The sequence below is a fragment of the Brassica napus genome, chromosome A3 (genome assembly GCF_020379485.1).
Source record: "Brassica napus cultivar Da-Ae chromosome A3, Da-Ae, whole genome shotgun sequence".
Classification (NCBI taxonomy): Eukaryota; Viridiplantae; Streptophyta; class Magnoliopsida; order Brassicales; family Brassicaceae; genus Brassica; species Brassica napus.
In genome coordinates this window covers 3273004-3297045 of record NC_063436.1, presented here as the reverse complement: position 1 = coordinate 3297045, position 24042 = coordinate 3273004, and the positions used below count along the sequence as shown (strand labels likewise).

Below are 24042 nucleotides of genomic sequence, written 5' to 3'. Positions count from 1 at the left end.
ACCGACCGGTTCAGTAAAAACCACCACCTAATGAAGAGGGAGATGCGATTTGCGAGGTGTTGAGATTCCTGTTTTACAATTGGCAAAGAGAAAACAACGGACGATTCTTTAATACAAGTTGGTTTGATCAAAAAAAAAAAAAAAACAACGGACGATGATTCATTCGTTACCACTAACTCCTCCCGCACTATAAATATCCCCCACCTTTGATTCCACAACACTCTTTCATCTCCAACCTCTCTGCGATTAGCCTCTCTAGATCGGAATCTCGTTTCAGAAAAATCAACCATGGCCGCAGCCGCGATCGAGAAGCTCCCCCAGCTCAAATCCGCCACCGATGGACTTAAGGAGATGAGGTTACACGCTCTCACTTTCCTGATTCTGGATCTGGTAATCTTCTTCATCGTTTTAGACTCTCTCATCTGTTTCCTCCCTTTGTTTCAGTGATAACGAGAGGAGCGGATTCATCAACCTCGTCTCTCGCTACCTGAGGTTCGTCCTTCGTATTTTCTTTGCGGATCGAGCTTTGTGTTGCTATTATCTTAAATTCGAAAGATCAAACAGTTTAGTTTACGTAGATTTGTAGTAGAAACGATCGATGCAAGTATCATTATCGGATCTGGGAACAGATCTAGAAACTTTTGAATGTTTACATATAATTATATAAAACGTACCAATGAGTTCTATGTGAATTTGAATGAGTTCTATGTGAATTTGAAGCGGTGAGGCACAGCACATTGAGTGGAGCAAGATCCAGACTCCTACTGACGAGATTGTTGTTCCTTACGATAAAATGGCTAACGTCTCTGAAGGTATTTTTATTTTTCTCGAATGATTCAAATCTGTATTGAAGCTTTGCTTTCTTTATGATAAGCTTTTTTATTATGGTTTGCAACGTAATGAAGATGCTTCGGAGACTAAGTATCTGTTGGACAAGCTTGTTGTGCTGAAGCTTAATGGAGGTCTGGGAACGACGATGGGATGCACTGGTCCAAAGTAAGCTCCCTAGTCTTGCGTCACTATCAGTTTTTTAATTCGATTTTTTTTGGCTTATTGTTGCTTGAGTAGTGGATGTAGTCTCTTTGAGATAGTGAAGTTGTTTTGTACATTTGACTACCCGAAGATCTATTTTACCATGTCCTCCTTGTTGCCATGGCTAGTGGGCTTAGTGGATCCCTGCGTAGCTAGTAAACAATCCACTGTTAGCTTTTGACAATAGCAGGGATATGGTAGTTATTTGAACTTCAGGGGTAAACAAGTTCATCCTAGAACATACAGCCCATATTTATAACTTCATTTTCATGGAAATCGTCTTGAGTTTACTGTATTCAGTCCTTACCTGATGTATTATGCGACATTTTCTTTCTTCAAGCAATAAGTTTTTCATTTTCGTTTCCTGTTTCTGTGCAGATCGGTTATTGAAGTTCGTGATGGTTTAACATTTCTTGACCTGATTGTTATCCAGATCGAGGTTTATCATTTTTCCGTTTTTTTTTCTCTAATCTTAATACCTTTATGTAACTTCATTTATCACTTTTCCACAGAATCTCAACAACAAGTATGGATGCAAGGTTCCCTTGGTTCTCATGAACTCATTCAATACACATGATGACACACAAAAGGTACTTTTACACCGAGGATCACTTCTCTCTGTTTATCTGATACTTGTGGGCTGACTGCTTTTTGTCTCGTTCAGATTGTGGAGAAGTACACCAACTCCAATGTTGATATCCACACTTTTAATCAGGTAATTCATGTCAATGCCAAGAAACTAAAACTTAATTTATTTGAACGATCATCTAGGTCAACTGTGGAACTAACAATGTTAACTTTAATTGTGTAGAGCAAGTATCCTCGTGTTGTTGCTGATGAGTTTGTGCCGTGGCCTAGCAAAGGAAAGACTGACAAGGATGGCTGGTATGATTTTGTTCTGGTAGACTAGTAAACTTGCACTGTAATTTCACTGCCTTTTGCATTTTGTTTTTTTTTCTTATCACGCAAAACTTTCAAAAAGTCCTGCGGTCTAGTCACAATCTTCATGAGACTCATTTGGGCTTGTCAATCAAATACTACAATCCTGATGGAGTTTTTCCGTATAAATATTGCATATGCATTTGCATTTGAGATTCCATTTACATGTGAATATCCTTCTCTATTTCTGTCACCACTTATAAAAGGTGTTTTTGTGAAGGTATCCTCCCGGTCACGGTGATGTATTCCCATCCCTCATGAACAGTGGCAAGCTTGATGCTTTCATATCACAGGTTATTTCTTTGATCTAGTATATTATTATTTTTCTCCTGAATTGATCCTTGATACGTTTGTGACTTTCAGCATTTGCCAATTTTAATTCCGGGTTTCTCACTATTCAGGGTAAGGAGTATGTGTTCGTTGCCAACTCAGACAACTTGGGCGCTGTCGTTGACTTAAGTAATATCTTCTTCTTGGTTTCTTCCTATATTGCTTTTGCGTAGTTCCAGTCTGAAAAATAACATTCAATCAGAGAGTAATTTGTGGCTGTCATTTACTCTATGTTGCTTCAGAAATCTTGAAGCACCTGATCCAAAACAAAAATGAGTATTGTATGGAGGTGACGCCCAAAACCCTAGCTGATGTAAAGGGAGGAACTCTCATCTCCTACGAAGGAAAAGTGCAGGTAGATTTTCTTTCCTGTTTAGATGTAGCTATTTGGCTGCAAGATTACTGGAAAGTTACTAATCAAATTTGGTGTTAGTACCTACTGAAGATTTTCTGTGCATTCTGTAATATCTCTCATTATTGTGTATGTCACCTTAAAATTGTAGGTGTCTCTAGGCTCTTATTAAATAAAATATATGGAGATTTGTCTTCTTTGCAACTCACGATCCTCTAGCTTTTTTATTATCTTATGCTACTGGAGAATAGTACAGTCTTATTGACCTCTGAATTTGACTTTTCCGTTGTGTTACTCAGCTTCTGGAGATTGCTCAAGTTCCTGATGAGCATGTAAGTCCACAACTCTTCTGTTTTCCTTCTAGTTTTTATTCATACTTGTTTCTTTCTGGTTTGATGATATAGATTTCCTTTTTACTAGAGCTTTCTTGGGATTCTTGTAGCAATTAGACACTATCCTTTGCTTGTTACATTTAGTGCTCATAACATGTCATGAAATTTGCTGCTGCTCTGAGCATGAAACGAATTGCTTACCTCTGGCTATTGCGTGTGACTAAGAATTACCTCACTCGCGTTTTCGTAGGTAAATGAATTCAAATCAATTGAGAAATTCAAGATTTTCAACACAAACAACCTGTAAGTACCATATCTGTCCCCCAAAACATGGAAGATAATAGATTTATTTTCAGAGACTTGACTATTTTGCTTCTACAGTTGGGTTAACTTGAAAGCCATTAAAAAGCTTGTGGAAGCTGATGCGCTTAAAATGGAGATCATCCCAAACCCGAAGGTACTTATTTTATAACCATGCCATGCTGCGCAGTTAGGCTATTGCAACTTTGCGTGATTTGTCCTAACCTCTTCTCAGGAAGTCGATGGAGTCAAAGTTCTTCAACTGGAAACTGCAGCTGGTGCAGCGATAAGGGTATGCATTTTGTTCTATATTTCGTTATTTTTAGAGAAACACACCAGTCACCTTATTCTAATGCTACCTGTCTTCAAACAGTTCTTTGAAAATGCAATCGGTGTGAATGTACCTCGGTCACGTTTTTTACCAGTGAAGGCAACTTCAGACTTGCTACTTGTTCAAGTAAGCCAAACTTCTACAAAGCTCAGAATATCCACTGAACATGGAATAAAGAGTTAATCTGTAATCATCTTTTACAGTCTGATTTGTACACTCTCGTGGATGGCTTTGTCACACGGAACAAAGCTAGAACAAACCCCACAAACCCAGCGATCGAGTTGGGACCCGAATTCAAAAAGGTAAGAGAATGTTCTTCGCTCTTTCTAAAGGGCATTTCACTGTTATACAATGTAACCTTTTGTGTGTGTTTAATAAACAGGTGGCGAGCTTCCTTGGCCGGTTCAAGTCCATCCCGAGTATAGTTGAGCTGGATAGCCTTAAGGTCTCTGGTGATGTCTGGTTTGGCTCAGGCGTTGTTCTCAAGGGAAAAGTGTCAGTGAAGGCAAACTCCGGGACAAAACTAGAAATCCCGGATAATGCTGTGATCAAGGCTAAGGTAACGTTTATATTCCCGGGGAGGATGCTGTGAGAACTATACCACTAGACTCAACTTGTGCTTGTTGTTCTTACAGGACATCAACGGTCCAGAGGATCTGTGAAGAAATTTAAAGATCCATGATGCGTCTTCTGTATTCCTCCTCCTCTGATACATGAAAGCACTTTTGGTGAAACTTTTTCCATGGTAAAAGATCACAAGAATAACACGATAAGTAATGTTTTTTTTTCTTTTTGCAGTTTTAGTCCCCGCAAAGTACGTTTTCAAATTTACTATTTTCTTCTCTTTCCCTACATGAGTTATTTTCTTTTGTTTTTATTGTTGGGATACTTTACACAATATTATCAATGGAGATGTTAGTGAAAACATCAATTAAAATCATTTCATTATTTTTTCGAGAACCATAGGTGAGAACATGTTATATTATGAAGCAACAAAATTTTTTTTTTTAACAATTTACATACTAAAAAACAACAGAGTGTATTATAATATAGTAGTTTCAACCAATTACTCTGATCTAAATTCCCCTATGCGGGTTGGAATAAAATTTAAATTATAAAAAAAACAATTATTCAGAATAAGTTTTTTTAATTTCTCTACCATATTGCGCCAGTTGTCCCAAACTGTCTCCTACTCTACTTTGACCACTTTGACCAGCTCGAATCCAAAGTTACCTACAGAAATAAAATACTAAGATAATACAGTTGGTCTATAAATAGTTTCACTGGTCATGCTTTTTCTACACACCACACATCTTTTCAATCTCTTTTATCTTTGTTTTAGAAAATTCACACTGATTGTCACAAAAGTCAGAGGCCTTTATTTGAAAAGAATATCTGATTCTTTCATTGTTATCCCGTTTGGCTCTAAAGCGGCAGGCCAAATAAGTTGTTGAGAATGAATATGAACCACATAACATAAAACATATCGCAAAAGTTAAAATGCATGGTGGTGAAGAAAAAAGAAAAATATCGCAAATCTGTAACGTATCACTTAACACTATCCAGTAAGATAATCAGTTGCCTAATTCCCACGGCACCATCAAGCCTCCTAACAAATAATCAGTGTTAAGGCACAGCGAGAAGGAAAATATGTGGCTGATGAGCTTTCATGTAATAAGAAAAAGAAAGACGAGTGACCTTCATCTACTTTCACGTGTCAAATTTCTGTAGAACAGTCGGCTAAATCCTAAATGTAAGAATAAGTGACATGGACAAAAGTGCAGTCCAATACTACATTTTAAATTAAAGTGTATGATTTACATACGTTTATTTATCTGCTCTTGTTGTCGTATATGCTTCAACCAAATGATTTAATAAATGATCTTACACATTTAAGAAGATTGATTACGACCTGGATAAACATAATAGTAATTTGGTCAACATAATATTTATCAAGGCTTTCATAATGGAGCGACCCACACCATGTATTAATTTATACTTTTATAGAGAGAAGATATTTAGCTGGCGGCTCACATTTCTCGGTCCAGTTATTAAAATCCATATCTCCCGATATTATCCCTTATCCTTTTACTTACACAAAAATAATAATATTAGCGAGTAAGTACGAACGAGCAGCACGTGTCAATTGGAGTGGGCCTTTGAACGTGAGCCACAAGATTTCATCTCTTTCTCGAGTTCCCATAAAATATTGGGGAAAAAAACAAAGAAATTTTGAAAAAGCGCACAAAGCAGAAGCTGACGTGGCATCCTCTCCTCTATTTCTCACCCCTTCCTCTTCCACAGACCCCAAAAACACTTTTATTTCTTCATTTGCTCTTTCCTTCTTCGAAGCTTGCTCTCTTTTTTCTTACTCCGGCTGAGCTTAGTTTTCGTATAATCCAGCCAAACTATGAAGTCTCCTCCGTTGACTGCGAATCCTCAGGTGTGAACTCAAATCTTGCTGTGTTTAACTTTTTTATCCACACTTACTTTCTCCTTAGCTAATGAGTCTATGAGCTTATTAGAGAAGAAAAAAAACTTAAAGTTGAATTTTTTCTTAAATAACTTCAATTTAAAGTCTAAGCCTCTGTTCATTTGCAGACTCTTTTGTTTCTTTTGAGCTATGAGTTTCTCTAAGCCAAATTGTGTTTATGTTAATGTAATTAAAATCTCTGAATACAACTGAAACCGTTGGTTTTTGTAAAGGATACAAATGCAGGGCCGGCTCAGGTGCAGGGGCGAGCAGGGCGATCGCCCAGGGCCCAAAAGAGAGAGAGGGGCCCATTATGTTTTTGAGTATTCAAAAAAAAAAATTTGTCAACTGAATATACGAAATTTAAGAGGCAGAACAGATACAGCTAGAAAATTATAGGAATGTTCGTATAGACTGATTTTTCTTTTCAAATCAAAAACGTTTCGCGTTCCCCAAATATCTTTTCCCCACTAAATTCTTCATTTCCCATTAGAATTCCATTTCCCCATATATAATTCCAAATTTTTTTTATTTTATGAGATCATGCTCTGTTCTATTAATATTATTTTATTTTTTAAAATAAAACTTTTAGTAACTAGGTTTATATATTTAGACGGATCAAAATTTTATTCCTAATTATATGTCACTTCTTTCTAGACAATTAGATTGTATCATGGTGAACATTGAACAACATTTTGAAAACAAGTGCTAATACAAATTTAAAATCTGATGGTATAAAAATAATTTATGTGAGAGAATTGTTTTTAATACGACTAATCACTTCTAATCCCGTACGTGAGCATGATAATATTTTAAGCATTTGGTTTCATATTTTGATAAACTATACAATTTTGTTAGGAATAAATAATATTTTAAAAGTTAAGGGCCTATTTTGAAAAATTGCCCCAGGGCCTATGAAATGGTTAAGCCGGCCCTGTACAAATGTCACTTTTGGTAAAGTACAGAACTTGTATGTAAGCAAATTATAGATAATGTTTTTCCTAAAGGTTCCTCCTTTTGGCTTGGTGTTGTTTGTTTCAGAGTGCCAAAGCTTCTCTGAGGAGTAGAGTTGAAGAAACTTCAGATACGCAGATACAGTTTAATGACTATGCACCCAAGGTTTTACTACACACTAATGTGTTAGAATTGTTACTTAAAGTGACGATCTTTGGCTCAGTTTTGTCTTTTTTTCTTTTTTAGGTGAGGAAACCATACATTATAACAAAAGAAAGAGAGAGATGGACTGATGAAGAACACTACAAGTTTGTTGAAGCCTTGAAATTACACGGGCGGGCATGGAGACGAATACAAGGACATGTGGGCACAAAGACTGCTGTTCAGATTCGAAGCCATGCTCAGAAGTTTTTCTCTAAGGTCTATATCCTTGTTCATAGAAAGTACCAAGAAGTGCTTAAACAAGAGGGATCATTGTTCTGACTTAGCTTTGTTCTGTTGTGTGTTTACACAGGTTGCTCGAGAAGCAACTGGAGGAAGTAATGAGGGGTCGGTGGAGGCGATTGTGATACCGCCTCCTCGTCCCAAGAGAAGACCAATGCATCCTTACCCTCGCAAGTTGGGGAACAAGGGAGATCACACAGAACGTGACAATAGCTCTCCAACCTCTGTGTTGTCCCCTGTTGGATCAGAAGCCCTTGGTTCCTTAGATTCACATTCACCCAATCGAAGCTTGTCTCCTGTTTCCTTTGCATCACCTCAGGCTGCTCTTGCAACTACTTCAAATGCGCCTGAAGAGCTTGAGACTCTGGTAGGTGACAGAAAAACAAAAACCACTTCCACCTTTATAGGCTTAGTTTCTAATGTCATTATGTTTGATCAATTTATACAGAAGCTGGAGTTGTTTCCAAGAGAGAGACTCGTAAACAGAGAGAGTTCCATCAAGGAACCAACAAAGCAAAGCCTTAAACTCTTTGGGAAGATAGTTTTGGTATCTGATTCAGACATGTCCTCTTCTCTAACAACTTATTGCAAGTCACCGACTCAGCCATTACCATGGAAACTCTCCATGGTAATAGACCCACAAGAAGAATCCTTGAGCTGTTTGATACAAGTCCCTTCTAAGCAAGAAGAAGTGGAAAACAGATGCTTAGATTCAGAAAAGGCCTTCCAAAATGAAGGATCATCGACTGGATCAAACACCGGTTCGGTGGATGATACAGGACACACTGACAAGAGCTCAGAACCTGAAGCAATGGTATCTCAATGGGAGTTTACGCCTAGTGAGAGGTCTGCATTTTCTGAGCTAACAAGAGGAACCTCTGAGCCAAACTCAAGGGGATTTTGTCCTTACAAGAAGAGAAAGATGATAACAGAAGCAGAACAAGATATTCGCCTCTGCTTGTAACCAGGATATTTTAATATCTCCTTAAGTTCAATTTTCATACATCTTAATGTTCATCAAAGTATTCTTAATTGTTGTTTCATTCTTTTCCTCGAGCTGTTTGTTATTTAGGCTAAAATTTCTGCATAATCTGTAACTGTACAACAGTTGTAACTTCTTTTTATAAATCTAGTGAGTATGAAGAACTTCAGCATATTTTTATGCAATAAGAACCATAATGCTATGATCTCAAAATCGTCTTAGGCCCAAGCAAGAAACTTGATAAATGTTACAAAGACAGCACTACCAGGGACTAACCTATCTATATGACCAACACTCTTCTTCTTCATGTTTTTGTATTTGTAGTCTCTTCACTCTTCTGCATAACATTTCTCACCTCCTCAAGGCAACTTTCAAGCTCCTTCAGTTCTTCACTCTCCGAGAAGCTCACTGTGGCCTGCACACACGTCAACTTTAATTATTCAGACTCATAATAAAAGCTTATTGAGTATCGTGTGTATTAATGCATGATAATTTTGGTTCGTACTTGTTTGATTGTGTTCTTCAAATGCATCTCAGCACTTGAGAGTTCTCGCCTGCTTCCTGTGGACACTGATATCTCCATGTAGACTCTGCAAAGTTCCAATGATGCTCTTGAAAACAACTTGAAACGCTCTTGGTCTTTCCACACTTCTGATCCCTAAGAGACCATCAATACATCATCAGATGGAACTGAGAATGTTGCTCACAGATCAAAAGAGCGGTTTCCATTAATCATGACTCATTTAATACCTGATAGGATCGCACTTGCTTCAACAGTGCCTCGCTGCATACCATAAGATCTCCTTTGATTCTACTCCATCTTGCATATAATCCCCAGATTTCAGATGTACTTTCTGTCCGGACAATCTATAAGAGAGATTATCACAAAGAATGAGACGGTACAGAGATACATACTGGTAATCCAAATATTTTGTTTACCTGCTGAATAATTTTCCCAAGCAACTCTAAGTGACGTTGAGTTTCAGCTGGTGTTGCAGCACACGGTTCTGTTTCTACTGATTCAACCGATGAAGATGGTGACTTACATGCTGAATTCCTATTTTCCAACTCTGTCATTATCCGGTCCAATAAAACAACATCAATCCTCTTGTTTTTGCTCATTCTCAGTATCTGTTGTATAGCTTCAAAGGTCTGAAAAACACAACACACAGATGAATCAAATTAACTCCATCAAACAGATACAGGGAGAACTACTAGCTAAGTCATTTATACGAAGGGCAGAATTTAAAAACTTAAGTGGTATAGTTGCATCTACCTGATCAATATTTCCGACATCCATAGCTACATGGCTGAAGTTCTCCCACATCTGCCAGCTATCTCGCCTGTTGATGATACACGGTCGTTTTGAAATTAGTAACACTATCAATATCTTAACTCGAGGTATTATAAATGGTAAGGGAAAGATAGATACTTGAATTTAAGTGCTTCTTTGAAAGCAACGAATGATTCTCTGCTCTTCTTTTTAATCATATGCCTGCACCCATAAAGTATATTCAGCATCATCCATAGTAAATGTAATAGCAAAAGTAGGTGAGCAGTGGCGTGAAACTGAAGTGCTTACAGACAAGCAATATTGTTCCAGGCCTCTCCATTGTCAGGATCAAGCTGAACAGCGAAAGTGAATGCATCGATTGCTTTCTGAACATCCCTAGCCTATGGTATAATATAGGAGATGTTAAATTAGTATCCCTCTCAGCAATAATAACAAGAATTTCTATCTTGTTTAATGACATCTGGAATGAAAACATATTGCTACTCTCAACTATTGGAGAAGATGGAGTATGATAATACCTTCAATGCAGCAGCACCAAGAGCAAACCAACCATCAGGGTACAGAGAATTCAAGGCCATTGCAGCCTCCCTGAAGTAGGGGAAAAGATTAGACATCAGAAAATAATTATATATTCCATTCCTGTATAGGAAGAAATAAAACGGAACCATCAACATACCACAGCATCTGCGACTTCTCAAAATCACCGCGATTGTATGCGCTGCGAGCAAGAGCACGCTACAAGATGGAGAGATATAATAAGAGCGTGGAGAGAGAGAGGACATAAGATTATGTAATCATGTGTCTCAAACTACCTTAGCACGAACTGACTTATCATTTGAAACCTCCAGAGCTTTTTCATAACAGGAGTCATTAACCGTAACATCCCCAAGAGAACACCTGAGACCAATAATAACTTTGTAATATAATAAACAAAGTTTATATAAAATATCCACACAGAAAATGATTAGTTATAGATTAAACGGTACCAATAACCAAAGATTTATATTAGGGGTGGGCAAAAAAACCGAACCGAACCGATCAAACTGAACCGACTGAACCGAAACTGATTCGAACCAAATCAAAGTTTATTTCAAATCATTCGGTTGAAGATTTTCCCAACCCGAACGGTTCAGTTCAGTTCAGTTTAAACCAAACCGAACCGATAAACCGAAGTGTTTTATAGTTATTTAAATTAAAAATATTAGTAAATTAAAATCCTAAGATTAAGCCCACGTAATTTTCTTTTACACTAAGAAAATCCTAATATAATTTGATTTCCATGAAACTAATATAATTTATTATACGGTTTCATGCTTTTGTGTAACCATTATTGTATTTCTCTCAAAGACGTGTTCTGTTTTCAATTTTTGTTAGTGAAAAGAACAATATGGAATCGTGGGTGTAGAGTTATAGTAAAAATATAGATAAATACTCGTATAGTATATATATAACATATACTAATTATTGATTCGTTGCAGCTTTTTTTGATGATATCACATGGAAGATGACTTATTACATGCTTTTTTTAATTCTTAAGAGACAAAAATATTGTTTTTTTCTTTTTATTTAGTTAATTTTGGTTTGATTGAATTCTTATAAAGTTATAAACTATATTTGTAACATTTTAAAAGGTTTTTATTTTGGTTTTATATTAAATTTAATTTACATACTTAATTTTTTATTATGACCAACATGATTATTTCATGACAACCATACATTTATGTATTAAAACATAATTTCTTGTACAATAAATAAACTAAGAAAAATCCGATTAAACTGAACCGAACCGAAATACAAACCGAATTGAATATGAACCAAACCGAATATAAACCGAACCGAACATAACTGAACCGAAATCGATCCAAACCAAACTAACTATGGTTTACTTCAGCTGAAAAAAATCTAGAACCGAACTAACCAAACCGAACCAAACTCGAACCGAACCGATAAAATAACCGAAGTGCCCACTCCTAATTTATATTATACCATAATCTTGGGTCATTTGGCCTTTCCAAAAGCTGCGCATTGATGAGATCCACAGCCGCTGATTTCTTCCCCAGAAAGCTGAAGTTTCACATCAGCATAATAAGCTTAGTGACATAACATAAAAGCAATATTGGGAAAGGGAAAAAAAAAAAACAAGTGAAGCTTAGTTTTACCAGTAGCAGTGAATTAGATTATCCCACAATTCCAAACTCTCAAATATTGTGATTGCTTCCCCAACCAAACCGCAACTCACCAGAAGCTCACCATATTCCCTGTAGTTGGAATCAAATCCGTACAGTGCATAATAAGACAGAAGTAAAACCAAAAAGACAATTAAAATAACTTACTTTCTCAAAGCAGGAATGGTAGGAAGATGGACTGCAAAGCATAAAGGGATCCTTTCTGATACTCCAGGCTCGCTCTTGTTAATAGCTTCAACCTAATAGAGCACAATTATTACAGCTATGCTAATGGTCGGAATGAGATAATGCTACAGCCAGTGACAAATACAATGAAGAAGAAGCACACATACCAATTTATCCATCATCTCCAGGGCGCGTCCCTTTGTACGACTCCTAGTTGATTCCCATCGAACACGTAGTAAGTCACACAAACACCGTAGCTAATAGCATGTCCGTAAGAACACAAGTCAGTCAGTTTGTTTCACTTGAATTGGCTTATGACAAAATGAGAAACCAACATTTTTAAACTAGTCAACTGAAATAACTGAATAACAGAAAAGATTGTAGCTTACAGTAAAATATGTTGACTTTTGAGAATCAATTGCCTCAATATAGGGAGCCATATCCCACCCTGCAGGGATAAAAAGTATTAAAATATAATAAAACCAAATGACTAGTTTAATTCAGACACAAAAGCATGAGCAGACATCATCTTTAGGCTTTTTTAATTACAGTCACAACTAATGTCTGGTAACTTAATTTACTACACAAAACTGTTACTATTATTCTCTACATCAAAGCTCTCTACAGAACATAAACTCTAAACGTTTTAAAAGACACTTGAATTTTGGGTTTTACTTACTTTGCATCTCATCGTTCCGACTACCCTTCTCAATCAAAAGACACTGAGCCAAAACCATTGCCTGTTCGACTGATTTTAACGTAACAGAGTCTTTGCCAGTTTCACCCTCATCGTTCACTAGTTTGGGAGTCATGTATACTTCAGGAGCTTCACCTCCCCAAGCTTCATAATAAGATCCAACATCAGCTTTTTCAGAGGCCAGCCTCACGTCCCCATTGGATGAGCTTGTATTCGCTACCAATACCATTTGTGCCTTTGGCTCTACCTACAACCAAGACCATAGGTACTTAGAATAACAAAGTTTAATAATACATATAGCAAAAATAAATAAATAAATCTCATAGCCTTACTTGGTGAATAGTACGGAATCCAAAAGCCCCACTAACAGAGAGCTCCAGCTTTGATGCCGCTTTAGCAGATTCAAGCTGCAACCTGACAATATATGTGTGTGTTAATAACTTAATGTCATGCCATACCGTCTCAATGATTAACTTACCTACAGGGATCAACCCTTCCATAAATGTATTGCAATACAAATGCTTCCAGATGGATGGTTGACGTTATGGATGAAACTTCTCCTTCGAGCAGCTTGTCATCCCAATAGCTTTCAACTTTTTCCAAGGCTCCAAAATGGTCTAAAGCTTCAGCCATAAAGACTTGCAGCATATCAAACAAAGATGAAGATCGCTCATGTAGAACTCTTTGATGAATAAGCAAAACTCTGACAATCCACCAAGAAACACTCCTTAGTTCAAATGTTTCAGTAGCATACAAATCTTTCAACTTTAACAGAAGCATTCTAGCAAACACTAAGTGCTGCATGAAAAAAAGAAATTAGGATGTGGTTAGTTAGAGTTCACTACAAAACAAAGATCAAAACTAATTTAAAAAGGCTCATATTATATAGTAACCTGGAGATTAGAAAACTTGCCGAGCAAGTCAGAGCCTGCAGACATGAGCTGAATCTTTGCCCAGTTCTCCCATTCAACTAACTCCTTACTTTTTCTGATGCTTTAAACGGCAACGAACACTTCGTTGATCCATCTGTCGGCCTAACAAGTTGAAAACGACAAAACACAAAAACTGGTTGGAGTTTTGTAATAAAACCATCTAATATTATTTCGATCTTTTTGCTTTGATCTAGTTAGTCAAGTAAAAGTTTGTTATATATAAATAATTTGAATTAGCAATGTAACAAATTGAAACATAATATTAAACTTTGTTATATATAAATATAATTTGACATTCTGTTGAACTTTTTAAGAACATAAAAACCGATAATAGTTTTTGAATTAGCAATGTATTATTAATTAATTTTAAAATTGATTATATGCCTACATGGCAGACAAGACAACTAGTATCAGCAGTTTAAGTTTGAGTTTTGCAATAACTAGGCAACTCACCCGGTCAAATTGCAACGAGCGAACCAAAAAGCAGCCGAGATCGCTATGCACATAACCATAACAGCACGGCGAGCCTTGTCGATTTCACCCGACGAACCGTTCGCCACGAAAGACTCGACCTTGGCGAGAGCCGAGAATCTCTGAGTAAACTCGTTCCGCTGAATCAACCAGGTCCAACTCGGTATCGCCTAGTATAAGCCTAGAGGCGTCGGAGCCTAGAGCTCCGAGGTAGTCTCCGGACTCGATTAGGGACAAGAGTGAGTTTATAAGAGAGTCGTGCGGATGGGTTTCGGATTGGGATTCATGGGTTTCGGGAGGAGAGTCTGACGGTGGTGAAGATACGGTGCACCGCAGGAGACGGAGCTCGTAACCGCGTAGGATTTGAATTTCGCCGTCGGCCATGGTTGTGGAGGAGACGAGGATGAAGAATTGAGGAGAGGTTTTTGTTGTTAATATAACGGCGTCGTTTCAATGCGAAATCTAATTAATTATGAACATGTAAAATTTCTTTTATAAATGTTCATATTTTTGGGAACTTTTTTTAATATGCTAATAAACCATTTAAGTAAATTTTCCTTATTGATGTCAAAAAAAAAGAGTAAATTTTCCTTATCAAATTTTATTTCTGTCAAGATTTTTGAAATATACTAATGACTAATTTTTATTCATGTTTCTGAAATTTGTACAAATATATATTTTATCAAAATTATTTGTAAGTGTGTCTTACAAATATAAAACTAAAAAAAAACTAATCAAATAACCTTTAGTTGATATTTAATTGATTTAAATTTTATTAATATTTATCGGTTCATAAAGTAAATTAAAAATTGATTTTTACCAGTTTAACATATTTATTAAAAAAACAAAATCCAAAATTTTAAAAAATTCCTAAATACTTAAATATAGAATTTTAAATTTATAGAAAATATACATATTTAAATAAATATTCATTATCATATAAATTAGGTGTTTTGCCCGCGATGCGGGCTTGAACATTTTCATAATTTTTGAAAAGTTCTTTGTACACTATATTCATAATTTTAGTAACAATTTTATTTGATTAATACTTAATTATATAACTTATGTTTTTAACTTTTTACTTGAAATACTATTTCAGATAATAATACAATATATATATAGAAATTATCTTTTTTTATTATATTTTTAGATTTTAGTCAATTCAATATTCTATTTTAATTATATAATTAAAAATTTTATTTGATTAATATTTAGTTATATAATTCATGTTTTTAACTTTTTACCAAAAGACTTTTTCAGATAACAATACAATATATACATAAATTATCTCTTTTTAAAATTATATTTTCAGATTTCGGATAATTTTTACTATTACTAATTTTAATCAATTATCTAATCAAATAAATTAAATTTTTTTTTTAATTTAGTTATACATTTTATTCATTAAGAGTATAAACGATATTAATCACTCTAACTTTTAACGTGAGAGCTCGATTTCAAAAACTAATTTATGTTTTTAACTTTTTATTACTAAAATACTTTTTCAGATAACAATACAATATATATATATATAGAAGTCATCTTTTTTTAATTATATTTTTAGATTTTGGATAGTTCAGTATTCTATTTTTAATTATATAATTAAGAATTTAATTTGATTAATATTTAGTTATATAATTCATGTTTTTAACTTTTTTACTAAAAGACTTTTTCAGATAATAATATAATATATAGATAAATCCTCTCTTTTTAAAATTACATTTTCATATTTTGGATCATTCTTACTATTATTAGTTTTAATCAATTATCTAATCAAATAAATTAAAATTTCATTTTTATTTTTTAATTTAGTTATACATTTTATTCATTAAGGGTATAAACGATATTAACCACTCTAACTTTTAACGTGAGAGCTCGATTATAAAAATTTACTTCGCAAATAATAGTATAGATATAATGCTATTCTTAGAAGTATAATTTTAATTATATAAAATTTTAATTAAAATAATTAAACCAGATCAAAAGAAACAAGATTACATATAGTTACATTTATGATTTTTTTTCAAATCGATAAAATTAAATATAAAATAATAATGTTAAATTTAAATAAAATATTCCTTTTAGATTATTAAAGTTATATTTAAAATTATTCTTTTAGTGCATGGTGCATGAAAAGTCCTAATTTTACAATACATACATTTATAGCTTGAAAGATTCATAAAAAACATATTTTCTATCTCACTGTTTCATAAAATTACTGACTTCCAAACCACACTTGCATTATACTGTCGTGTCGATCATTTTCAAAAACAAAGTATGGTAATTACTGACTTCCAAACACACTTGCATTGGATCTGTGACTGAAGTTGTATATGTATAATTTATTACGTTTCAATGTTATAAATAAATTAGTATATATAAACTACGAGTACTAGGTATATAACATATAGGAACAATCTATAACCTATTTAAAGATGTGTGTGAAGCGAGAAATGAATAACTAAAGAACAAAGAGATGGATTCATGTGAGGGAAAAGTGTAAAGAAGGGTATGCCTAATTTGTTATTATATGTGTGTGTTATATGCTAACGGTAATTGGATATAGATCTGGAATATGGAATTTGAATAATGACAGAAAAGTTGATGATGGTGATAGGAAAAGCTGAGAAGCGATGCTGGGGTTGGCCCATCAATGCCTCCAAGGATTTATTCACATGAGCACAAGTTGGACCCACATGATCTACCATGTGGACTCCCAGCTTGTACATCTCTTTATACGGTGTTGTAAGTTTAATATTCAGTCTATGTATGAACATAGTATATATGCGTATGTATATTTCTACTATCATATGTTTTCCTAACGTCTAGATATTACATGCTTATGGTTATGGACTATCTTGTATGTCTCATTCTCGTTTGGTGTAATTCATAATTTCACTGTGAATCCGTGAATATTGTTTGTGGAAAGATATCATATATGTAGTTTTCAGAAACTAGAAATAGGCAGAAAGGAAATTAATCAACGTATGATGAATACAATTTCAGAAAGATATAATCAAGGTTCATGATTTAACAAACAATTACGACAACAAAAAACTTGGAAACTAAAGAATTGGTGGCGAGCAAGTAACGAGGAAGATGTTGTACCCAAATGAGTAAATGACAAGCACAATTATCATATGTAGGACGGATGATCTGGAGAAGCAATGAGTATTTTTCAGAATGGTCAAGCTGGACACTAGTAACCAATATAATCAACGACCCATACTTCAACCGATGATGGGAGCTCAGAGCCAAATTACCTAGAAAAATCACGTTAAAAAAGAAGAAGCTAAACTGCGATACGGTTTACTAGTACACATGCGCTTGTGTATGGACAAATAATGCAACATGTTCTCAATGAAGTGCGCAAGGAACATAACTGAAGTAGGTAACCGAAACACGATTTCTTTTACCTTCTAGTTCGTAAGATTAATTGCTCCACATTGGGATTGGTTTAGGATTCGGTTCGGGATCGGTTACAAGAAAATAAAATATGTAATGTAGTTTTTTATGGAGATGGTATATTAATCGGCGGCAATCGCGAAGTAACGAAAGGATTCGACGATTCGCAAGTGGATATGCAAAAGAGACAATTTCAGTTAGAAGAGCCGCCAAACATAAAGATCTGAAACCAGTTTCTATTGGTTAAGCCAAGATTCGTTTCCCCATGCATCCAATGATGCACCGCCACGTGGACACATTCCAAACCGACCACACTTGGAGAAGGATGGAATACCCTAGGAGACCACTTTGATAAAGAAATACTGATTTTATTTTGGCATTGTTTATCAACCCCGGCTTTAGTTAAAACATGTTTATATATAGTCTAATTAATACACTATTGTCATTGTCATATAAATATCAGCACTGCGACAAAGGTTAAATCGTAAATCTAAAAGTTTTAAACTATGTATATGAAATATCCATTGAACTAATAAAAATACAAAAGGTTTTAGTTTCTTCCAACCTATATCATCAAACTTGAAGAGAACGATGGTGAGAATCAGGATATGTGTAAGAAAGAACAAAAAGAGAAGCGACAATTGGGTATTTTCTTTATAACTTTATATTATTAGTTGCATATTTTATAACGAAGATTGCATACTCTCCCTTTAATTATTCCCTTCTCGTTATTTTTTTATGAATTTTTGTCTTTCTCCTCTTTATTTATAAACCTATACCGTTTGAGCCCCTACTCAACAACCAGGCTGTCAACAACGCATAACATTTGTCTTCTCTCTCTTTCTTGTTTTTCAGTTCTTTCCTATTATTTGTCTTATCATCATCTATCATCTAGACTACTCAATCATACATTTCAGTTATTTATATACACTACGATCGGTCTTGTTTTTTTTGTCTCGTAACAAGACCGTTCGTTAAATCTTGTTGTTCGATTATATTATAATCCGAATATTTTTATCGATTAAGAGGTCTCAATATATATCATCGTCAACCGAGGATATTCATGGCCCCGGTCTCGTTGCCTCCTGGTTTTAGGTTTCACCCAACGGACGAAGAACTAATCACATACTATCTCAAAAGAAAGATCAACGGTCGAGAGATTGAGCTAGAGATTATTCCTGAAGTCGACCTCTACAAGTGCGAGCCATGGGACTTGCCAGGTAATAATTATAAGTACATTAATGAGTAACCATATATCAATCTATCAATATATAATCTGGTACGTGAACCCTTTATGGCGTAAGAGCTTAAAGGGGTTTGAACGTAGGTTCAAGACATAAGAGTGAAGAAAAGAATAAGAATATCACATGTCCAAGAAAGCCATAAAATACTTTAGCTTGACCACAATTAACACATCTATCTATATATACCTCCATTTCGATTCATATCCGCTTCTAAACCTCTACAATTTTATTTTCTTTCGAATAAAAGAAGTTGCAAATCTACTTCAGAAATTAAACATTGATTCAGTACTAATTATATTATATTTGTAAGATCAGTTTTGGATTGGGACTATCGGTTTGATTTCTCTAAAAATCAATTAAGTTTAGTCATATAGTAGTATTCAGTAGAGCAGACGCAATCGACTTTTTATAATCTCCTTTTGGTCAATAAGTTTCATCGACCACCACCCCTTTTATGTTATAGCTCGTCTATTTTCGTACTTTAGGGTTTTTATTGGAAACAGTAAATAAATTATCAAACAAAATATTTTATACGGGATATAGATAAAGAGAATTAATCATAGAAATTTAATTGGCTTATCTAAAAAGCTAAGCTCTACGTAATATACAATTATAAAGTGTCGTCATAAGTTAATTAATTATACAAATTGGCAGGGAAATCATTGCTTCCTAGCAAAGATCAAGAATGGTACTTCTTCAGTCCACGAGACAGAAAGTACCCCAATGGTTCAAGAACAAACCGGGCAACAAAAGGCGGTTATTGGAAAGCAACGGGCAAAGACCGAAGGGTGAGTTTGAGAGATCAAGCCATAGGAACCAAGAAAACATTAGTTTATTACCGTGGACGCGCACCACATGGTATTAGAACTGGTTGGGTCATGCACGAATATCGCCTCGATGAAACCGAATGCGAGCCTACTGCTTTTGGCATGCAGGTTGTTAAACTAAGTTATGGCAATACGTAGTATATATATTAGACAAAACTGTTTGAATAAAACTTTGATTGATTATATAATTTCAGGATGCATATGCGCTTTGCCGTGTTTTTAAGAAAATAATTATTGAAGCGAAACCAAGATCAGATCAACATCAGCAGCATCATCAACCTTACGTCAACACGAGTTCGAATATAAGTGGTAACTCGAGTTTTGACGCTTGTTCGGATTTTGAGATAAGTTCAAGTACACTTCAAGTTCTACCTTATAATACCGCCGCTGCCGAGACCCAACCAAGATTTGGAAACACAAACGCAATCGGTGATCATGATGGCTGGTCACAATACATGGCACAAGGCATGCATACAGGTTTTTCAAATTACGGATCTCCTTATGGATCATACCTCACTCAACCAAATGTAAGCTTATATAGCTAATATAAGTCTATAGTTTATATTAAATTATCAATTCCGTATCTAAATCTGCTGTGTGTATAGGTGAATACAGAAATTGAATCTGGAATGTTGCAGCATCAGATGTCATTGCCACCATTGCGAGTAGAAGGCTCGCCAATTCAAACCAGCGATTTCTCCAATGGAACTAATCAAAACAGCGGTCAATACGGTTTCAACGACTTTACTTTCGCTGCAAGTAACTCCAACCAGCTCAATAACAACAACGTTGATGATCATTTAATACATATTGGAAGTCTCGATGAACAACTGCTCAGTGCTGGAAATACAACGTGGATGAAAAAGTCTGACGAGAGTCTAAAACAGGTAATTAACATCATATCTCATAATCACTAATGTGAATTCGTCATTTATATTATATGCTCTAACTATCTAATTAAACACGTGCCATAAACTCTCTAACATATGTAATCTTAAATAACAGAATTTTATAGAAGACGAAGACATTTTGCCAAGTTTCGAGGACAATGATCAAGATCTTGAATATTTTGGTGGGTATGATATAAAAATATCCAGTTACATAACTGAGTCCATATATATAAAACATCGAGTGAATGATATTGTGTGTTTATTCTACTATTACAGACGAAACTCGGACCAATACAATCAACAACATAGAGATCGATGATTTTTTCACGCTCGAAAACCAAGCTGAAGACACAGACAAGACAACGATCGAAGAAGACATTAGAGTAGAGCATAAAATGCTCATTTGTACACGTCAAACAACTGAAGTTTTATACTATCAAGTCGTGCCGTCACAGATTCTAAAAATTCAGATAAATCCGATTCAAGGAATTGAAGAAAGAACAATGTTAATTGAAGAAGAAGGCAAGGATTCTTGGTTCAAGAAGGCTGAAAATGTTGCCAAGATGAAAATGAAGCAGATTGGTTTAGTTACAAAACATTATTACAAACGTCTTACAATTATTTTCTGATTTATATTCAACACTCATGTGGTATACGGTATTTTCTGATTTACACATTGTATACTATATGTAGATTGATTTTCATTGTGTTTTATTATATCTTGTTGTGTGAGGAAAAAACCCTGTTATGCATAATTATATTGTTAATCTGAAATTCTTCCCCGAAAACAGACTCGATATATTTAAACATCATAATTTATTTATTTTTTTGTTGTGAGTTTTCTCATAGTCTATTTTGCTTTCTAGAAAAAAATATTTTCCAGGAAACATAAAAAGAAACGAATTGATCAGATATTTAAAAGTTGTTGCCATTTACTGAAGGCCCATAAACTATGAGGCCCAAATAGCAATTTTACACAAATAACGAGTCACGTGACGTGAATAAAACGCGGGTTATTAGGGTTTTATGACAACCGCCTCATCTGATTTGGTTCCTATAAAAACCTTTTGCCTAAACCTGAATCTCAATAAACTCAGCCGTTGAGTTTATCTTCCGCTATAACCATTCTCTGTGCTCTTGAATTTCCACTTAAATGTCTATATGTCAATTTTGCTTGTTGGCGTCACTTTTAACTGATTACCACCGTTCTTGATCATGTTCGTTGCGTATGAGCTGACGCCATAGTAGTTCCCTGTTTCTGCTATTCGTTTTGGCTTTTATACGAAAAGCCTCTGTGTTTTTCAACCATTACGAGTTTGCAGTTTAGGGGAAATCTTATCTGTTTATGGTTCTGTCTAGACAGCTTAGGATCTGGAGTTTGATTGTCTGAATGTAGTTTTCCGACACTGTTTTTGTTTGGTTTGTAGAGAACAAATAAAGTGGGGGAGATAATGGAGATGATGACAATTTCCCCAGATGATCGAAACTGATTATACTGAGCGAATAGAACTTCCTCCCATCAGAGGAATGTCAAGCCAATTAGTCTGATCCTTCTCCCTTTTTATTTGTTTTTAGTTACATTAGCTATGTTGGTGCATTATAATAAAGTTTTTTAAAACATTTAACTTAAAGAGAATTGGAGGTGATGACAATTTCCCCAGATGATCGAATTTGATTATACTGAGCGATTTTATATTTCCTCTCATCAGAGGAAATCAAGCCTATTTTCTGATCCTTTCTCTTTTTTTTTTTTTGTGCACTCTGATCCTTTCTCCTTAAGTTTAGTTTTTGCTTTCTAAAGCTTTGATAATTGGTCTGTTATGTTTTGTAATGGTGGCAATGGAGTTATGGAGGTGATGACAATTTCCCCAAATGATCGGATCTGATTATACTGAGCGATTTTATGTTTTCTCATCAGAAAACCAAGCCAATATTCTGATCCTTTCTCCCGCATTTTTTTTTTATATTAGGGCATCTCCAACCCTACTCCATTTTCAACTCCAAACATTATGATGGAGTAAAATCTTCTCCAATCCCACTCCATTTTCAACTCCAAAATGGAGTAATGGATAGGGTTACTCCATTTATGGAGTAATCTTACCCATTACTCTATTTTGGAGTTGGATTTTTTTTATTTATAAAATGGTCCTTTTGAATCTTTAATGTTTTTATTTCTTACTTAAATAATATTTAAAATAATACAATAACATGAAAATAGTATATTTCACAAAGGATTATTTAATAATTTTAAATAAATGCATAAATAACAGAAAATATAAATAATTAAAATAAAAATAACATAAAATGAGTAATTTAATAATCTGAAAAATCCATTCCGGATCCGCTAAGGTCGGTGAAATATTGCCCAAACAGAGAAGTCTGGGAAAGAGCTTGTTGATCTTGTGATTCAACATTTCGTTTTGATATTATTTGTATTTGTTGAGCTTGAATATACGCACGAACACTTGGATCTAGTATGGATAAGCGTGAACTCGATGCACCAATTGAACTTGGAAGGGAAGCTCCACCTCCAGGTATCGAAATTGTAGAAGATGAAAATATCCGATTTCAAAATTTTCTTACTCGATTTAGGAATATCAAAGATAAAGAAGCTCATTTTTCATTACGAAATGCATTAGTTGATCATTTGTGGAAAAAATATTCTAATGCTCATTGTTGAATCCACATATATGTTGTCTTTTTAATGATTTCTTGTACTTTTTAATAATAAACATTTAATTCAAATAATTTATATTTTAATTATTTATAGTAAACATAAAATAGTTGGGGTTAATTGGTAAATTTTTATAAGTATAAGATTTTCTTTGCAATTATTAATAAAATAAAAATGAAAACATTTAAGAAATATTATTTTTGGAGTAGAAAATGGAGTAATACATTGGAGTAAAACCTTACTCCATTTTGGTGTTGCACCATTTTAGAGTAAAAAATGGGATAATACATTGGAGATGCTAAGCTACGGATTTAACATTCGTAAATAGTTTTATTGATGGTGATTGACATATTGTTTATTGAGTTTGATTTCTAAGTTTCCTCTGTTTTTGTTATAACTAAAATCTATTGCTCAAGGCCATCCATATGAGAGCAGAATGTATGAGCCACCTTATGTCCGACCTCGAAGAGTTAGTTTTCTAACTAAACATCTAGGCTCTATTTAATTTATGTGTTCTGAGTTATAATGTGCCACCTAGATATGTCTATCTATCTCTGTAGATGGTGATAGACTGAAAATATATCAGAGGGAAAAAATGCTGCCGAGTTACAATGAAACTGTATATTTCGTATGCAGAATGGTGTTAACAAGTTTTAAGTATTTTAGATGATAAATTAAAGTAGCACCATCTCGCATAGGACCAGTTGAAGAGGTTGCTAAACTGATGTATGAGTTTTATGGTAGGAATTTTTTAAGACTTCTCATTGCATGAAGAAGTGACATATCAG

The 24042-nt window shown here is 34.6% G+C and overlaps 3 protein-coding genes, 3 non-coding genes and 1 pseudogene across 7 annotated transcripts; 6 read left to right on the top strand and 1 right to left on the bottom strand.

The window, feature by feature from the left end:
• The first annotated feature begins 105 nt into the window (after positions 1-105).
• LOC106386306 (UTP--glucose-1-phosphate uridylyltransferase 1) lies at positions 106-4564 on the top strand. The gene is made up of 19 exons (XM_022711858.2): positions 106-356; positions 445-492; positions 721-812; positions 906-996; positions 1411-1471; positions 1545-1622; positions 1697-1747; positions 1844-1917; positions 2192-2264; positions 2373-2430; positions 2544-2656; positions 2953-2985; positions 3236-3288; positions 3367-3442; positions 3521-3577; positions 3659-3742; positions 3820-3918; positions 3999-4175; positions 4252-4564. The coding sequence occupies exons 1-19, from the start codon at positions 289-291 to the stop codon at positions 4276-4278; spliced, it is 1413 nt and encodes a 470-aa protein (XP_022567579.2). The 5' UTR covers positions 106-288; the 3' UTR covers positions 4279-4564.
• Positions 4565-5760: 1196 nt separating this feature from the next.
• On the top strand, positions 5761-8641 carry LOC111211014 (protein REVEILLE 1). 2 transcript variants are annotated; one of them, XM_048770998.1, is made up of 6 exons: positions 5787-6059; positions 6323-7043; positions 7131-7208; positions 7290-7463; positions 7558-7854; positions 7936-8641. In XM_048770998.1, exons 2-6 carry the CDS (start codon positions 7032-7034, stop codon positions 8449-8451), a joined length of 1077 nt encoding a protein of 358 aa, XP_048626955.1. In that variant the 5' UTR covers positions 5787-6059; positions 6323-7031; the 3' UTR covers positions 8452-8641. The 2 variants fall into 2 exon arrangements, with proteins under 2 accessions (XP_048626951.1, XP_048626955.1); XM_048770994.1 differs by lacking the exon at positions 6323-7043 and having other exon boundaries at positions 5761-6059.
• On the bottom strand, positions 8582-14820 carry LOC111211012 (annotated as a pseudogene).
• Positions 14821-16116: 1296 nt separating this feature from the next.
• LOC111214546 (NAC domain-containing protein 86) lies at positions 16117-21368 on the top strand. Its single transcript, XM_022717492.2, has 6 exons — positions 16117-18839; positions 19518-19798; positions 19885-20217; positions 20296-20577; positions 20696-20762; positions 20857-21368. The coding sequence occupies exons 1-6, from the start codon at positions 18683-18685 to the stop codon at positions 21207-21209; spliced, it is 1473 nt and encodes a 490-aa protein (XP_022573213.2). The 5' UTR covers positions 16117-18682; the 3' UTR covers positions 21210-21368.
• Positions 21369-22031: 663 nt separating this feature from the next.
• On the top strand, positions 22032-22133 carry LOC125607791. The gene has a single exon (XR_007338858.1). It is a non-coding gene; the product is annotated as a small nucleolar RNA Z103 (small nucleolar RNA).
• Positions 22134-22216: 83 nt separating this feature from the next.
• LOC125607790 lies at positions 22217-22317 on the top strand. The gene has a single exon (XR_007338857.1). It is a non-coding gene; the product is annotated as a small nucleolar RNA Z103 (small nucleolar RNA).
• A 110-nt stretch (positions 22318-22427) lies between these two features.
• Positions 22428-22524, top strand: LOC125607788. Its single transcript, XR_007338855.1, has one exon. It is a non-coding gene; the product is annotated as a small nucleolar RNA Z103 (small nucleolar RNA).
• Positions 22525-24042: the final 1518 nt, after the last annotated feature.

Bases quoted from the DNA above. Each gene is read 5' to 3' on its own strand.
- LOC111214546 (XM_022717492.2), top strand. From the start codon at position 18,683: ATGGCCCCGGTCTCGTTGCCTCCTGGTTTTAGGTTTCACCCAACGGAC. The intron at 19,799-19,884 runs GTTGTTAAACTA...ATATAATTTCAG, and splicing joins CTACTGCTTTTGGCATGCAG to GATGCATATGCGCTTTGCCG. The intron at 20,578-20,695 runs GTAATTAACATC...CTTAAATAACAG, and splicing joins CTGACGAGAGTCTAAAACAG to AATTTTATAGAAGACGAAGA.
- LOC106386306 (XM_022711858.2), top strand. From the start codon at position 289: ATGGCCGCAGCCGCGATCGAGAAGCTCCCCCAGCTCAAATCCGCCACC. The intron at 1,472-1,544 runs GTTTATCATTTT...ACTTTTCCACAG, and splicing joins TGATTGTTATCCAGATCGAG to AATCTCAACAACAAGTATGG. The intron at 2,986-3,235 runs GTAAGTCCACAA...GCGTTTTCGTAG, and splicing joins CTCAAGTTCCTGATGAGCAT to GTAAATGAATTCAAATCAAT.
- LOC111211014 (XM_048770994.1), top strand. From the start codon at position 6,027: ATGAAGTCTCCTCCGTTGACTGCGAATCCTCAG. The intron at 6,060-7,130 runs GTGTGAACTCAA...TGTTTGTTTCAG, and splicing joins CGTTGACTGCGAATCCTCAG to AGTGCCAAAGCTTCTCTGAG. The intron at 7,464-7,557 runs GTCTATATCCTT...GTGTTTACACAG, and splicing joins CTCAGAAGTTTTTCTCTAAG to GTTGCTCGAGAAGCAACTGG.